The sequence below is a fragment of the Oenanthe melanoleuca genome, chromosome 25, assembly GCF_029582105.1.
Source record: "Oenanthe melanoleuca isolate GR-GAL-2019-014 chromosome 25, OMel1.0, whole genome shotgun sequence".
NCBI classification, from domain to species: domain Eukaryota; kingdom Metazoa; phylum Chordata; class Aves; order Passeriformes; family Muscicapidae; genus Oenanthe; species Oenanthe melanoleuca.
This window is the reverse complement of record NC_079358.1, coordinates 8,507,659-8,524,585: the sequence shown is the minus strand read 5'-3', so window position 1 is coordinate 8,524,585 and position 16,927 is coordinate 8,507,659. Positions and strand designations below refer to the sequence as shown.

The 16,927-nt window shown below is 56.3% G+C and overlaps 1 protein-coding gene across 1 annotated transcript; it reads right to left on the bottom strand.

Annotated features, from left to right (window-relative positions):
* Positions 1-593: 593 nt before the first annotated feature.
* On the bottom strand, positions 594-16,696 carry LOC130263098 (mucolipin-1-like). The gene is given in 15 exon segments (XM_056510579.1): positions 594-867; positions 1,827-1,969; positions 4,593-4,705; positions 4,708-4,800; positions 5,994-6,114; positions 7,838-7,939; positions 8,848-8,997; positions 10,170-10,276; positions 11,401-11,500; positions 12,182-12,278; positions 12,917-12,995; positions 13,798-13,960; positions 15,195-15,362; positions 16,149-16,357; positions 16,637-16,696. Coding segments are annotated over 15 exon segments (1,698 nt in total). The 5' UTR covers positions 16,653-16,696; the 3' UTR covers positions 594-830.
* Positions 16,697-16,927: the final 231 nt, after the last annotated feature.

The following is a 16,927-nucleotide window of genomic DNA, read 5'->3' as shown; positions in this document are numbered from 1 at the left end:
GAGGGGAGATGGGAGGTCCCCGGAAATGATCCAGGGGTCCCGAAGTGTCCCCAGAAATAGATTTAGGGGCCCCAAGGTTCCAAATTTACCCCCCAAAAGTGAGGAAGACGGGAGAAGGCGGAAGGTACCACTGAGGGGACACGGGGGGAGGCGGGAGATACCAATGAGGGAAGACGGGCGGTACCACTGTGGGGAAACGGCGGGAGATGGGAGGTACCACTGTGGGCGCAGGGGGGGACTGTATGGGGCGTACCACTGTAAGGCAGCGTGGGGATGGACTGTACCACTGTGGGGGGTGGGGGACGCCTTCTCACAGGGCTGTACCACTATAGGGATGGGGGGGTGTCCCCATTGTCACCCCAGGGTGTCCCCACTGTCACCACAGACCCCTTCGTGTCCCAGGTCACCTTTATTGTCCCCTTGGGGTCACGAACCCCCCGCCCCCAGTGTGGCCACACCCCAAATTTTGGGGTGAAAAGGGACATTTTTGGCTGTGGGGTAACCCCAAGGACAGGGGCAAAGTCCCAAAGTGCCCCAAAAATGATCCGGGGGTCCCAAAGTGTCCCCAAAAAACAGATTCGGGCATCCCAAGGTTCCAAATTTACCCCCAAAAATGATCTGGGTGTCCCAAAGTGTCCTTAAAAACAGATTTGGGGGGTCCCAAAGTGTCCCCAGATGGAGATTTGGGGACCCCAAAGTCCCCAAACCCCCCCAAAATCCATCCTGGGGGTCTGGGGGTGTCCCAGGTTCGGGGTCCCAGGCAGGTAAAAGCAGAAAATAAAATAAATAAAAAGCTGGTTGGGTTTTGGGGTGTCCCCCCCGATGTCCCCTCAGTTCACCAGCAGCGCGTTGTCCTGCACGGCAGCCCTGTGGGGACACAATTTTGGGGCTTTTTTAGGGGGTTTTGGGGGGCAGGAACCCAGGGAGACCCCCCAGATCTCAAAAATCCCAGGAGGGGAGTGGGGGACCCCAAAAACCTGGGGGAAGGGCTGGATTTTGGGGTGAATTTGGGGCTGGATTTTGGGGTCATTTTGGGCTGGATTTTGGGGTCACTTTTGGGGACAACACTGGATTTTGGGGGCTGGATTTTAGGGTTATTTGGGGCTGGATTTTGGGGTCATTTTGGGGTCATTTTGGGGCTGGATTTTGGGGTGAATTGGGGCAGGATTTTGGGGTGAATTTGGGCAGGATTTTAGAATTATTTGGAACCAGATTTTGGGGTGATTTGGGGCTTGATTTTTGGATCATTTTGGCGTTGGATTTTAGGGTTATTTGGAGCCAGATTTTGGGGTCATTTGGGGCTGAATTTTGGGGCTATTTGTGGATGAATTTTGGGATGATTTTGGGGAGAGGCTTTTGGGGTCAATTGGGGTCAAATTTCTGGATCATTTTGGGGCCAAATTTTGGGAACATCTGTGGACAGGACAGAATTTTGGGGTCTTTTTGGGCTGGATTTTGGGGTCATTTTGGGTCCTTTTGGGCTGGATTTTAGGGTCATTTTGGGGTCCTTTGGGGCTGGATTTTGGGGTCCTTTTGGGGCTGAATTTTGGGGTCATTTTGGGGTCCTTTTGGGCTGGATTTTGGGGTCATTCAGGGCCCAGATTTGCGGACGGGGCTGGATTTACGGGGGAAGTGGATTTTGGGGTAATTTGGGGAGAATTTGGGGATAATTTGCGATCTCCCACCCCTCCCACAGGGCAGGAATCCCCTCAGGTGACATCGAGGCCAAACCCCCGGGACCCCAACTTGGGGTGACCCCAACCCCCCCCCCAAAACCCCCCGAAATACCCAAAATTGCCCAAAACTGCCGTCAGGGAGGGGCGGACCGGCCGCAGCAGCAGAGGGCGGAGCAGGAGGCGGAGCAGGAGGCGGAGCTGTCCCGGCGGAACTTCCCGGATTTGGGGCTGTCCCGGCACTGCGCGATGAAGGCGTGGAGCTGTGACACCGGGATGTCACCCTCGGACTGGTTCTGGGGACAGGGACAGGGACAGGAGCTGTGACACCGGGATGTCACCCTCGGACTGGTTCTGGGGACAGGGACAGGGACAGGAGCTGTGACACCGGGATGTCACCCTCGGACTGGTTCTGGGGACAGGGACAGGGACAGGAGCTGTGACACCGGGATGTCACCCTCGGACTGGTTCTGGGGACAGGGACAGTGACAGGAGCTGTGACACCGGGATGTCACCCTCGGACTGGTTCTGGGGACACAGGACAGGGACAGGAGCTGTGACACCGGGATGTCACCCTCGGACTGGTTCTGGGGACAGGGACAGTGACAGGAGCTGTGACACCGGGATGTCACCCTCGGACTGGTTCTGGGGACACAGGACAGGGACAGGAGCTGTGACACCGGGATGTCACCCTCGGACTGGTTCTGGGGACAGGGACAGTGACAGGAGCTGTGACACCGGGATGTCACCCTCGGACTGGTTCTGGGGACAGGGACAGGAGCTGTGACACCGGGATGTCACCCTCGGACTGGTTCTGGGGACACAGGACAGGAGCTGTGACACCGGGATGTCACCCTCGGACTGGATCTGGGGACAGGGACAGGGACAGGAGCTGTGACACCGGGATGTCACCCTCGGACTGGTTCTGGGGACAGGGACAGGGACAGGGACAGGAGCTGTGACACCGGGATGTCACCCTCGGACTGGTTCTGGGGACACAGGACAGGAGCTGTGACACCGGGATGTCACCCTTGGACTGGTTCTGGGGACACAGGACAGGAGCTGTGACACCGGGATGTCACCCTCGGACTGGTTCTGGGGACACAGGACAGGGACAGGAGCTGTGACACCGGGATGTCACCCTCGGACTGGTTCTGGGGACACAGGACAGGGACAGGAGCTGTGACACCGGGATGTCACCCTCGGACTGGTTCTGGGGACAGGGACAGTGACAGGAGCTGTGACACCGGGATGTCACCCTCGGACTGGTTCTGGGGACACAGGACAGGAGCTGTGACACCGGGATGTCACCCTCGGACTGGTTCTGGGGACACAGGGCAGGAGCTGTGACACCGGGATGTCACCCTCGGACTGGTTCTGGGGACAGGGACAGGAGCTGTGACACCGGGATGTCACCCTCGGACTGGTTCTGGGGACACAGGGCAGGAGCTGTGACACCGGGATGTCACCCTCGGACTGGTTCTGGGGACACAGGGCAGGAGCTGTGACACCGGGATGTCACCCTCGGACTGGTTCTGGGGACAGGTGACAGGAGCTGTGACACCGGGATGTCACCCTCAGACGGGTTCTGGGGACAGGTGACAGGTGAGGGGACAGGGGACAATGTGATTGGCAGATGAGGTGGCAGACAGCCAGCTGATGGGACAGACAGGTAAGGTGACACCCAGGTGATGTCACACGCAGGTGAGATAACACACACAGATGATGTCACACAGGTGAGATAGCACAGATGATGTCACATAGATGATGTCACATGCAGGTGACATAACACACGCAGGTGATGTCACAGATGATGTCACACAGGTGAGACAGCACACACAGATGATGTCACACACATAGATTATATCACACAGGTGAGGTAGCACACAGGTGAGGTCACACACCCAGATGATGTCATGCCCAGATGACATCACACCCAGATGATGTCACACACCAAGAGATGATGTCACACCCAGATGACATCACACACAGAGATGATGTCACATACAGGTTATGTCACACAGGTGAGACAGCACACAGGTGAGATAGCACACAGGTGAGGTCACACACCCAGATGATGTCACACCCAGATGACATCACACATAGATGATGCCACACACAGATGATGCCACACACAGATGATGTCACACACAGAGATGATGTCACACACAGGTTATGTCACACAGGTGAGGTAGCACACAGGTGAGGTCACGCACCCAGATGATGTCACACACCCAGATAATGTCACACACAGATGATGTCACACAGAGGTTATGTCACACAGTTGAGACAGCGCACAGGTGAGGTCACACACCCAGATGACATCACACCCAGATGACGTCACACACAGATGATGTCACACACAGAGAAGACGTCACACACAGGTCATGTCACACAGGTGAGGTCACACACAGAGCTGATGACACACATAGATTATGTCACACAGGTGAGGTAGCACACAGGTGAGGTCACACACCCAGATGACGTCACACCCAGATGACATCACACCCAGATGATGTCACACAGAGGTTATGTCACACAGTTGAGACAGCGCACAGGTGAGGTCACACACCCAGATGACGTCACACACAGATGACATCACACCCAGATGACGTCACACACAGATGATGTCACACACAGAGAAGACGTCACACACAGGTCATGTCACACAGGTGAGGTCACACACAGAGCTGATGACACACATAGATTATGTCACACAGGTGAGGTAGCACACAGGTGAGGTCACACACCCAGATGACGTCACACCCAGATGACATCACACACAGATGACGTCACACACATAGATTATGTCACACAGGTGAGGTAGCACACAGGTGAGGTCACACACCCAGATGATGTCACCCCGATGATGCCCCACCCAGGTGAGGCCCCGCAGGTGACCCCCAGGTGAGCCCCCACCTTGATGGTGTCGTAGGAGCCGGTGATGAGGGCGATGAAGAGGCTGAGCACCATGTAGATGAAGAGGGCGCTGAAGCTGTACAGGTACACCTGGCTGAAGAGCCAGACCAGCGCCCGCTGGGCCGGAGCGCCGCGAAGGTGGCGAACATGTCATCGCCATTGACCAGCGAGAAGAGACACTCGGACACCATGGACAGCGAGCGGAACTGGGGACAGCACACCTGAGTCACACCTGAGTCACCTGTGTCACACCTGTGTCACACCTGCGTCACACCTGTGTCACCTGAGTCATCGCCATTGACCAGCGAGAAGAGACACTCGGACACCATGGACAGCGAGCGGAACTGGGGACAGCACACCTGTGTCACCTGAGTCACCTGTGTCACACCTGAGTCACCTGTGCCACTTGTGTCACACTGTGTCATCGCCATTGACCAGCGAGAAGAGACACTGGGACACCATGGACAGCGAGCGGAACTGGGGACAGCACACCTGTGTCACACCTGAGTCACCTGAGTCACACCTGAGTCACCTGAGTCATCGCCATTGACCAGCAAGAAGAGGCACTCGGACACCATGGGCAGCGAGCGGAACTGGGGACAGCACACCTGAGTCACCTGAGTCACACCTGAGTCACCTGAGACACACCTGTCACACCTGTGTCACCTGCGTCACACCTGAGTCACACCTGTGTCACACCTGAGTCACACCTGAGTCACCTGTGTCGCACCTGTGTCACACCTGAGTCATACCTGTGTCACCTTTGTGTCACCTGTATCACACCTGTGCCACTTGTGTCACACCTGTGTCACCCACACTCCATCCAAGGATTTGGGAATCTCCCAAGGCCCAAAACCAGGACTGGAGAACGTCCGGATGTCAAACATGAAATTTGGGAATCCTCCCAAACCCAAAATCCAGATTTGGGAAGGACCCAACCCCAAACCCCAAAATTTGGGAATGTCCCAAACCCCAAAACCCAAAATTTGGGAATCTCTCAACCCCAAAACCCAAAATTTGGGAATATCCCAAACCCCAAAACCCAAAATTTGGGAATGTCCCAAACCCCAAAATCAGGATTTGGAAGAAACCAAATCCCCTAAAATGGGATTTGGGAATCCCCCACCCCCAAAACCCGAAATCTGAGACTCCCTCCAACCCCAAACCCAAAATTTGGGAATCCCCCTGAACCCCAAACCCAAAATTTGGGAATCCCCCAACCCCAAATCCAAAAATTTATGAATGTCCCAACCCCAAAAATGGGATTTGGGAAAGAACCCAACCCCAAAAATGGGGTTTGAGGATCTCCCACCCCCAAAACCCCAAATTTGGGAATCCCCCTGACCCCAACTCCAAAATTTGAGCATCCCCCCGATCCCAAATCCGAAATTTGGGGTCACCTTGGGTGGTGGGGACCCAGCACGATCCAGCCACAGAAGCAATACCCCAAATAAATGACGGCGACGCAGCAGCAGAAACGCATCACGTTGGGCAGCGCCACGCGCAGGGTGACGATCAGGATCTGGGGGGAAAACTGGGGAAAATGGGAAAAATGGGGATTAGCCACGCGCAGGGTGACGATCAGGATCTGGGGTGAAAAACGGGGAAATTAGGTAAAATGGGAAAAATGAGAAATGGGAAAATGGGGAAAATGAAAAATGGGGGAAATTGGGAAAATGAGGAAAATGAAAAATGGGGAAAATGGGAAAAATGGGAAAAATGGGAAAAATGAAAAATGGGGATTAGCCACATGCAGGGTGACGATCAGGATCTGGGGGGAAAAACGGGGAAAATGGGAAAAATTAAAAATGGGGAAAATGGGAAAAATGGGAAAAATGAAAAATGGGAAAAATGAAAAATGGGGATTAGCCACGTGCAGGGTGACGATCAGGATCTGGGGGGAAAACGGGGAAATTGGGAAAAATGAGAAATGGGAAAAATGGGGAAAATAGGAAAAATGGGAAAAATGGGGAAAATAGGAATGGGAAAAATGGGAAAATGAAAAACGGGGATTAGCCACGTGCAGGGTGACGATCAGGATCTGGGGGGAAAAACGGGGAAATTGGGAAAAATGAGAAATGGGAAAATGGAAAAATGAAAAATGGGAAAAATGAAAAATGGGGGAAATGGGGAAAATGAGGAAAATGAAAAATGGGGGAAATGGGAAAAGTGAAAAATGGAAAAAATGGGAAAAATGGGAAAAATGGGAAAAATGAAAACTGAGGATTAGCCACGCGCAGGGTGACGATCAGGATCTGGGGGAAAAAACGGGGAAATTGGGAAAAATGAGAAATGGGAAAAATGGGAAAAATGAAAAATGGGAAAAATGGGAAAAATGGGAAAAATGGGAAAAATGGGGATTAGCCACGCGCAGGGTGACGATCAGGATCTGGGGTGAAAAACGGGGAAATTGGGAAAAATGAGAAATGGGAAAAATGGGGAAATGGGAAAAATGGGAAAAATGAGAAAAATGAAAAATGGGGGAAATGGGGAAAATGAGGAAAATGAAAAATGGGGAAAATGGGAAAAGTGAAAAATGGGAAAAATGAAAAATGGGGGTTAGCCATATGCAGGGTGATGATCAAAATCTGGGGGGAAAAAAGGGGAAAGTGGGAAAAATGAGAAATGGGAAAAATGGGGAAAATGGAAAATGGGGATTAGCCACGCACAGGGTGACGATCAGGATCTGGGGGGAAAAACGGGGAAATTGGGAAAAATGAGAAATGGGAAAAATGGGGAAAATGGAAAATGGGGATTAGCCACGCACAGGGTGACGATCAGGATCTGGGGGGAAAAACGGGGAAATTGGGAAAAATGGGAAAAGTGAAAAATGGGGATTTAGCCATGCGCAGGGTGACGATCAGGATATGGGGGGGAAAATGGGGAAACTGGGAAAAATTAAAAATGGGGAAAATGGGAAAAATGGGAAAAATGGGGAAAATTAAAAATTGGGAAAATGGGGATTAGCCACGCGCAGGGTGACGATCAGGATCTGGGGGGGAAAACGGGGAAAATGGGAAAAATGGGAAAAATGAAAAATGGGGAAAATGGGAAAAAATGAATTAGCCACGTGCAGAGGGGATTTGGGGTGGGAAAATGGGAATTGTCCCCAAGCCCAAGCGTCACAAGGAGGATTTTGGGCAGGAAAAATGGGATTTAACCCTGTCACTGTCACTGTCACTGTCCCTGTCCCCACAGGTGACACTCCTGTCCCCCCAGGTGACACTGCTGTCCCTGTCACTCACGTTGTACTTCTGGAAGAAGGTCAGGTACCGGATGACCCCGACCCACACCAGCAGCGTCGATGTCCCCAGCAGGATGCTGCACACGTCATACCCCGAGAAATTCTGTGGGGACAGGGGACAGTGCCACCACCGTGTCCCCAGGGCTGTCCCCACCCCTAGAACAAGGAAGGGGACACGGGGACAGTGCCACCACCATGTCCCCAGGGCTGTCCCCAACCCCAGTGCCACGCTGGGGACACTGGAGCTTCCAGGTGGCACTTGGGGGAGGGGCTGTGGAGACACTCAGGACGTTGTCACCAGGGCAGTGCCAGCACCCAGGGGTGGCAATGTCCCTTCCCATTGTCCCCAGGGTGGTGGCAGTGTCCCAGGGCAGTGTCACTGTCCCCAGGGTTGTAGCAGTGTCCCCAGGGTGGTGGCAGTGTCCCCAGGGCAGTGTCAGTGTCCCTAAGGTGTTGGCAGTGTCCCTAAGGTGGTGGCAGTGTCCCAGGGCGGTGTCACAGTCCCCAGGGTGGTGGCAGTGTCCCCAGGGTGGTGTCAGTGTCCCCTCCTGCTGTCCCCAGGGCAGTGTCAGTGTCCCTAAGGTGTTGGCAGTGTCCCTAAGGTGGTGGCAGTGTCCCAGGACAGTGTCAGTGTCCCCAGGGCAGTGTCAGTGTCCCCAGGGTGGTAGCAGTGTCCCCAGGGCAGTGTCAGTATCCCCAGGGCAGTGTCAGTATCCCCAGGGTGGTGTCACTGTCCCCAGGGTGGTGTCACTGTCCCCAGGGTGGTGGCAGTGTCCCCAGGGCGGTGGCACTGTCCCCAGGATGGTGTCACTGTCCCCAGGGTGGTGGCACTGTCCCCAGGGCAGTGCCAGTGTCCCCAGGACAGTGTCACTGTCCCCAGGGCGGTGTCACTGTCCCCAGGGTGGTGGCAGTGTCACTGTCCCCAGGGTGGTGGCACTGTCCCCAGGGCAGTGTCAGTATCCCCAGGGTGGTGTCACTGTCCCCATGGCAGTGTCACTGTCCCCACGTGACCTTGGCCTCGATGCCGATCTTGAGCACGGTGCCCAGCACGGTGAGGACGTCGCTGGTGACGAGCAGCAGGTACCAACCATTGAGGAACTCGAGCCGGTCCGACAGGGACAGGGACAGCGCGCGGTGACAGCGCAGGAACCGCGAGAAATCCTGGGGACATTGTCACTGTCACCGTCACTGTCATCTCACAGGGACAGGAACAGCGTGCGGTGACAGCGCAGGAACCGCGAGAAATCCTGGGGACGTTGTCACTGTCATTGTCACTGTCACTGTCACCGTCACTGTCATCTCACAGGGACAGGAACAGCGTGCGGTGACAGCGCAGGAACCGCGAGAAATCCTGGGGACATTGTCACTGTCATTGTCACTGTCACTGTCACCGTCATTGTCACTTCACTGGGACAGGGACAGTGCGCGGTGACAGCGCAGGAACCGCGAGAAATCCTGGGGACATTGTCACTGTCATTGTCACAGTCACTGTCACCGTCACTGTCACCTCAAGGGGACAGGGACAGCGCAGGAACCGCGAGAAATCCTGGGGACATTGTCACTGTCATTGTCACTGTCACTGTCACTGTCATCTCACAGGGACAGGGACAGCGCGTGGTGACAGCGCAGGAACCGCGAGAAATCCTGGGGACACTGTCACTGTCATTGTCACAGTCACTGTCACCGTCATTGTCACCTCACAGGGACAGCGCACAGTGACAGCGGAGGAACCGCGAGAAATCCTGGGGACATTGTCACTGTCACCGTCACTGTCACTGTCACCGTCACTGTCACCTCAAGGGGACAAGGACAGTGCAGGAACCGCGAGAAATCCTGGGGACATTGTCACTGTCATTGTCACTGTCACCTCACGGGGACGGAGATATCATCCCCATTCCACAAACCTCATAAATCCCCTTAACCCTAAACTCCCCAAACTCCCCAAATTCCCCCAATCAGCAAATCCCCCAAACCCCATAAACCCCCCAAATACCATAAATCCCACAAAAAACCCAAAAACTCCATTCCTGAAACCCCATAAAGCCCCTGAACCCCAAAACTCCCTAAACCCCCCAAATCCCATAAATCCCCCAAATCCCATAAATCCCATAAACCCCAAATCCCATAAACCCCAAACCCCAAATCCCATAAATCCCATAAACCCCAAACCCCAAATCCCATAAATCCCAAATCCCAAACCCCATAAATCCCAAACCCCCCAATCCCCCCAAACCCCCCAAATCCCCCAAACCCTATAAATCCCATCAAACCCCAAATCCCATAAACCCCCCAAACCCCACAAACCCCAATCCCCGACGCCAGGCCCCGCTCACCCTCTGCAGGAGGAGCCCGCGGGCGATGGAGCGCGCGCACAGCACCAGGGACAGCGAGCACACGGCTGTCACCAGGATGTCGAAGGACAGGCGCAGGGAATTGTCACCTGCGGGGACACCCGGGGGCACTGTCACCCATCTTGGGGTCACTGTCACCCATTGTCACCCACTGTCACCTCCCGGGGACACTGTCACACCCCAGTGTCACTGTCACAGCCCAGAGTCATTGTCATCCTTTGTCACCCGTTGTCACATGTCACCTCTGCCCGCCAGCGCGGGGTGGTGACACTCCCATTGTCACCCATTGTCAATCATTGTCACTCATTGTCACCGTGTGTCACCCTGTGTCACTTCTGCCTGCCAGCGCGGGGTGGTGGCACTCCCATTGTCACCCATTGTCACCCTGTGTCACCTGTGTCACCTCTGCCTGCCAGCGCGGGGTGGTGGCACTCCCATTGTCACCCATTGTCACCCTCTGTCACCCTGTGTCACCTCTGCCCTCCAGCGCGGGGTGGTGGCACTCCCATTGTCACCCATTGTCACCCTGTGTCACCTGTGTCACCTCTGCCTGCCAGCGCGGGGTGGTGGCACTCCCATTGTCACCCATTGTCACCCTCTGTCACCCTGTGTCACCTCTGCCTGCCAGCGCAGGGTGGTGGCACTCCCATTGTCACCCATTGTCAATCATTGTCACTCATTGTCACCGTGTGTCACCCTGTGTCACTTCTGCCTGCCAGCGCGGGGTGGTGGCACTCCCATTGTCACCCATTGTCACCCTGTGTCACCTCTGCGCAGCAGCACAGGGTGGTGGCACTCCCATTGTCACCCGCTGTCACCCTCTGTCACCCTCTGTCACCTCTGCCTGCCAGCGCGGGGTGGTGGCACTCCCATTGTCACCCATTGTCACCCTGTGTCACCTCTGCCTGCCAGCGCGGGGTGGTGGCACTCCCATTGTCACCCATTGTCACCCGCTGTCACCCTGTGTCACCTCTGCCTGCCAGCGTGGGGTGGTGGCACTCCCATTGTCACCCATTGTCACCCGCTGTCACCCTGTGTCACCTCTGCCTGCCAGCGTGGGGTGGTGGCACTCCCATTGTCACTCATTGTCACCCATTGTCACCCGCTGTCACCCTCTGTCACCCTGTGTCACCTCTGCCTGCCAGCGCGGGGTGGTGGCACTCCCATTGTCACCCATTGTCACCCGCTGTCACCCTCTGTCACCCTGTGTCACCTCTGCCCGGCAGCGCAGGGTGGTGGCACTCCCGGATGGCCGCGTGGGTGTCCAGCCGGATCCGCACTCGCCCGCTGTGGGCACGGTTGTCAAAGGTGACCTGGGGACAGGGGGTGGCACTGTCACCGTCACTGGGATTGTCATTGTCACGGTGTCACTATCATTATCACTCTCATTGCCACTGTCACTGTCACTGTGTCACTGCCATTGTCACTGTCATTGTGTCACTGTCACTACCATTGTGTCACTGTATCACTGTCATTGTCAGTGTCCCTGTTACTGTGTCACTGTCACTGTCACTCTTATTCTGTCATCGTGGCACTGTCCCTGTCCCTCTCACTGTTACCATCACTGTCACTGTGTCACTGTGTCACTGTCGCTGTCGTTATCACTGTCATTGTCACTGTGTCACTGCCATGTCACTGTGTCCCTGTCACTGTGTGACTATCACTGTGTCATTGTCACTGTCATTGTGTCACTGTCGCTGTCATTATTACTATCATTATCACTGTGGCACTGTGTCACTGTGTCACTGTGTCACTGTGTCACTGTCACTGTCGTTATCACTGTCATTGTCGCTGTCTCACTGTCGTGTCACTGTGTCACTGTCACTGTGTCACTGTCACCTTCACTGTCACCATGATTGTCACTGTCACTCGTGGCTGCCCCCCAGAGCCCACAAAGGGACAGAGGGACAGGGGGACAATGGGACACTCAGGGGACAATCTGGGGTATTTGGGGACACCCAGGGGACACCCAGGGGACACTTGGGGACACTGACAGTGACACTGAAGGTGTAGCAGTCGGGGATTTCGTGGTTCAGCAGCGTTTGGATGTTGATGGCCTTGAGCTGGAACTCCACGGTGACATTGATCAGCCTGAGGGGACACAAAACACCCTGGGAGGCCCCAAAATCCCCTAAAAATTCCAAAATCCCCCAAAACAGGAAAAATTCCACCCCAAAAAAAAAACAACAAAAAGGGAAAATCCTGCCCCAAAAATCTTCCCAAAAAGGAAAAAATTCCACTTCAAAACTCCCTTAAAAAAAACCTGAAATCCCCCAAAAAAGGCAAAAATTCAGCTCAAAATCCCAAAAAGAACCCTGAAATCCCCCAAAAAAGGTAAAATTTCAGCTCAAAATCCCAAAAAACCCCTGAAATTCCCAAAAAAAGGGCAAAATTTCAGCTCAAAATAAAAAAAATTAAAAAACCCACCCTGATATTCCCCCCCAAAAAAGGAAAAATTCCACCTCAAAACTCTCCCAAAAAACCCCAAAATCCCTGAAAACCCCAAAAAGGGGAAAATTCCACCTCAAAATCCCCCCCAAAAATACAATGAAAAAGGGAAAATTTCTCCCAAAAACTCCTGGGAAAGGGAAAATTCCACCCCAAAATCCCACACAAGGATTTAGGAAATGGGACCCCAGAATCCCCCAGGGGGATTTTCGGGATGGGGACACCCCTGGTGGGATTTTGGGGTTTTTTTGGGGGTTTTTTTGGGTTTTTTTGGGGTTTACCTGTGGAACTGGAGGGTGAAATTGCCGGTGCCATCCAGCACGGGGGGTTTGGGGTCCCCAGGCTGCACCTCCAGGCACTCTGTGGGGTGGGGATTGGGGTCACCCCTGGGACTCCCCAAATCCCAAATCCCAAATGGGATGGGACTGTTCTGAACGCTCTGGGACATCCCAAACCTCAACCCCAAATCTCAACCCCAAATCCCAACCTCCAAATCCCAAACCCAAATCCCAAACCCCAAATCCCAACTCCCAAACTCCAAACCTCTTGGCACCATTCCAAACCCCAAATCCCAACCCCAAATCTCAAACTCAAACCCCAAATCCCAACCCCAAATCTCAAACCCAAACCCCTTGGGATGACTCCAAACCCAACCCCAATCCCAAAACCCCAAATCCCAAATCCCAAACCCAAACCCCAAACCCTAACCCCAAATCTCAAATCCAAACCCCAAATCCCTTGGGACCATCCCAAACAACAACTCCCAACTCCCAAATCCCAACTCCCAAAATCAAAACCCCTTGGGACCGTCCCAAACCCAAACCCCAAATCCCAACCCCACACCCCACACCCCAAACCCCAAACCCCATACCCCAACCCCAAACCCCAACCTAAACCCCACATCCCATACCCCAAATCCCAAACCCCACACCCAAACCCCAAACCCCACACCCCAAACCCCAAACCCCAACCCCAAACCCCAAACCCCACACCCCAAACCCCAAACCCCAACCCCAAACCCCAAACCCCAACCCCACACCCCACACCCCAAACCCCAAACCCCAACCCCAAACCCAAACCCCAAACCCCAAACCCAACCCCACACCCCAAATCCCAAATCCAAACCCCAAACCCAACCCCACACCCCACCCCAGCCCCGCACCGCTGGCCACGCCGGGGTCGATGTCGAAGGTGTCGTTGCCGGGGTCGATGTCCCCCCTGCGGAAGAAGCGCTGGCACAGCTGCAGCCGGGGGCCACCACCGGGGCCACCACCGGGGCCACCGTAGGCGTAGCGGCCCAGGGTCTCGTTGGGGACAGCCAGGTACTGTGGGGACAGGGACATGGAGCTGGAGGTGGCACTGGGGCATCTCAGTGTCCCCAAACCACCTCAGTGTCCCCAAAACATCTCTGTGTCCTCAAAAAATCTGTGTCCCCAAAACATCTCAGTGTCCCCAAAACGTGGTGGCCCAGAGTCTTTTTGGGGACAGGACACAGGACTAGGGGTGGCACTGGGACATCTCAGTGTTCCCAAACCACCTCAATGTCCCCAAACCACCCCGGTGTCCCCAAAACATAGTGGCCCAGGGTCTCTTTGGGGACAAGGACACGGGGTTGGCACTGGGACACCTCGGTGTCCCCAAACCACCTCAGTGTCCCCAAAACATCTCAGTGTCCCCAAAACATCTCTGTGCCCCCAAAACGTGGTGGCCCAGGGTCTTGTTGAGGACAGGGACACAGGACTAGGGGTGGCACTGGGACATCTGAGTGTCCCCAAACCACCCCAGTGTCCCCAGAGTCTCCCCAGTGTCCCCATGTCACCTTCTCAAGGACAAAGGCCAGGTGCTACAGAAAGTCCTGATGTCCCCAAATCCCCTGACGTCCCCAACCCCTCTCAATGTCCCCAACTCCTCCCAGTGTCCCCAACCCCCTCCCAATGTCCCCAGCCCCTCCAGGTGTCCCCATGCCATGTTCTCAAGGACAAATGCCAGGTGCTCCAGCAGGTCCTGATGTCCCCAACCCCTCCTGTTGTCCCCAGCCCCTCCTGGTGTCCCTGTGCCACCTTCTCAAGGACAAATGCCAGGTGCTCCATGAGATCCCAATGTCCCCAATCCCCCAGTGTCCCCAATCCCCTCCCGATGTCCCCAACCCCCCAATGTCCCCAACCCCTCCAAGTGTCCCCAAACCCCCTCCCAATGTCCCCAGCCCCTCCTGGTGTCCCCATGCCGTGTTCTCAAGGACAAAGGCCAGGTGGTGGAGCAGGTCCCAATGTCCCCAACCCCTCCTGGTATCCCCAGCCCCTCCTGGTGTCCCCAGCCCCTCCTGGTGTCCCCGTGCCACCTTCTCAAGGACAAATGCCAGGTGCTCCATGAGGTCCAAATGTCCCCAATCCCCCAATGTCCCCAATCCCGACTGGTGTCCCCAACCACTCCCGGTGTCCCCAGCCCCTCCCGGTGTCCCCAGCCCCCTCCTGATGTCCCCCCCCTCCGATGTCCCCAACCCCTCCAGGTGTCCCCAGCCCCTCCCGGTGTCCCCAGCCCCTCCCGGTGTCCCCGTGCCACCTTCTCGATGACAAAGGCCAGGTGTTCCACCAGGTCCCCGCGGGTGTAGATGGCCTGGGTGTCATCGGCGCCGTCCTCGTAGCCCTTGAGGAACAGGTGCTTGAAGGCCACCGTGTTGTCCTCCTTGAAGGCCACCACCAGCTGGTTGCTGAGCCCAAACAGGATCAGCTGGGGACAAAGGCCACCACCTCTGTCACCATCTGTCCCAGCAGGGTGACACCGCCGTGTTTCACCCCAAAACAGTGTCACCTGTGCTTGGGGACAAAGGCCACCGCCGCTGTCAGTCCCTGTCCCACCATGGTGACACTGCTGTGCTTTGTCCCAGGACACTCCAGCGTCCCTTCCCAGTGTCCCCATGTCCCTGTGGCCCCTCCTCGCTGTCCCTGATGTCCCCATGTCCCCTTCCCAGTGTCCCCATGTCCCTCTGACCCCTCCTCACCGTCCCGAGCACCTCATCCCCAATGTCCCCTCCTTGGTGTCCCTGTGCCCCATCCTCACTGTCCTCGCTGTCCCTGATGTCTCCATGTCCCCTTCCCGGTGTCCCCATGTCCCTGTGCCCTCTCCACACTGTCCCAGTGCCTCGTGCCGCTGTCTCCATCTCCGTTGTCCCCGCTGTCCCCATCTCTGTTGTCCCCGCTGTCCCATACCTCCTGTCCCACCCCTGCCGTCCCCCCGTCCCAACCCACTGTCCCCATGTCCCATCCCCACTGTCCCATCCTCCTGTCACATCCCTGCCGTCCTCGCTGTCCCATCCCCGCTGTCCCCCGTCCCATCCCGCTGTCCCCATTGTCTCATGCCACTGTCCCACCCCACTGTCCCCGCCTCCGCTGCCCCCATTGTGCCATCCCCGCTGTCCCCACTGTCCCATCCTCACTGTCCCACCCCGCTGTCCCCGCTGTCCCTGCCGTCCCCCACGCTGTCCCCGCTGTCCCCGCCGTCCCCCCACGCTGTCACCTGCACGGTGACGAGCACGATCTTGGCGAGCTGCAGCGCGAGTTTCACGGGCCGCCTGCCGCGGGCGCGGTACTTGTCGCAGGGGCTCATGAAGAAATACTTGAGGCGCCGCCGCAGCTCCTCCTCCTCCTCCTCCGGTACCGGGACCGGATCCGGGCCGGCCGGGGCCGTGCCGTACCCGGGCCCGCGGCTCAGCAGCCGCTCGGTCTCTGTGGACACCACCGGTGTCAACACCCCGCTCGGTGTCACCGCTGTCCTGCTGTCCCCAACACACCGGGTACCGAGCACAGTGTCCCCAGTACTCGTTAAACACCCCGGCACCGGTGTCCCCCCGTCCAGGTGTCACCTCCTCCCACCCGGCTGCCGATAATGCGCGTCCCCGTCTGCCATTAATAAGGTTCCCCGTATAACATTAATGCGGGTCCCCGTCCCCATTCCCGGTACTTCTGCCCATTCTCGGCCCCCATTCCCGCTCCCTTTCCCCTCACCGGACGCCGCCGCCATCGCTCCGTTCCCCTCACGGCGCTCACGTGACAGCGGCAACCCCGCGCCGCTCCCGCCCGCCAATCCCAGGGCGCCATACCTCCCATATTTGCATAACCACGCCCTCTCACCCCGCCCACCCAGGACCCACCGACTCCGGGCGATTCCGGCTCCCAGTTCCCTCCCAGCGCTCCCAGTAAGAGCGGCACTGGCAGGGAAAGCGCTCCCAGTTCCTGCCCGGGGCTCTCAGCATCGCTGCCGCTGCTCTCCGTGTCATTCCCAGCGCTCCCAGTATC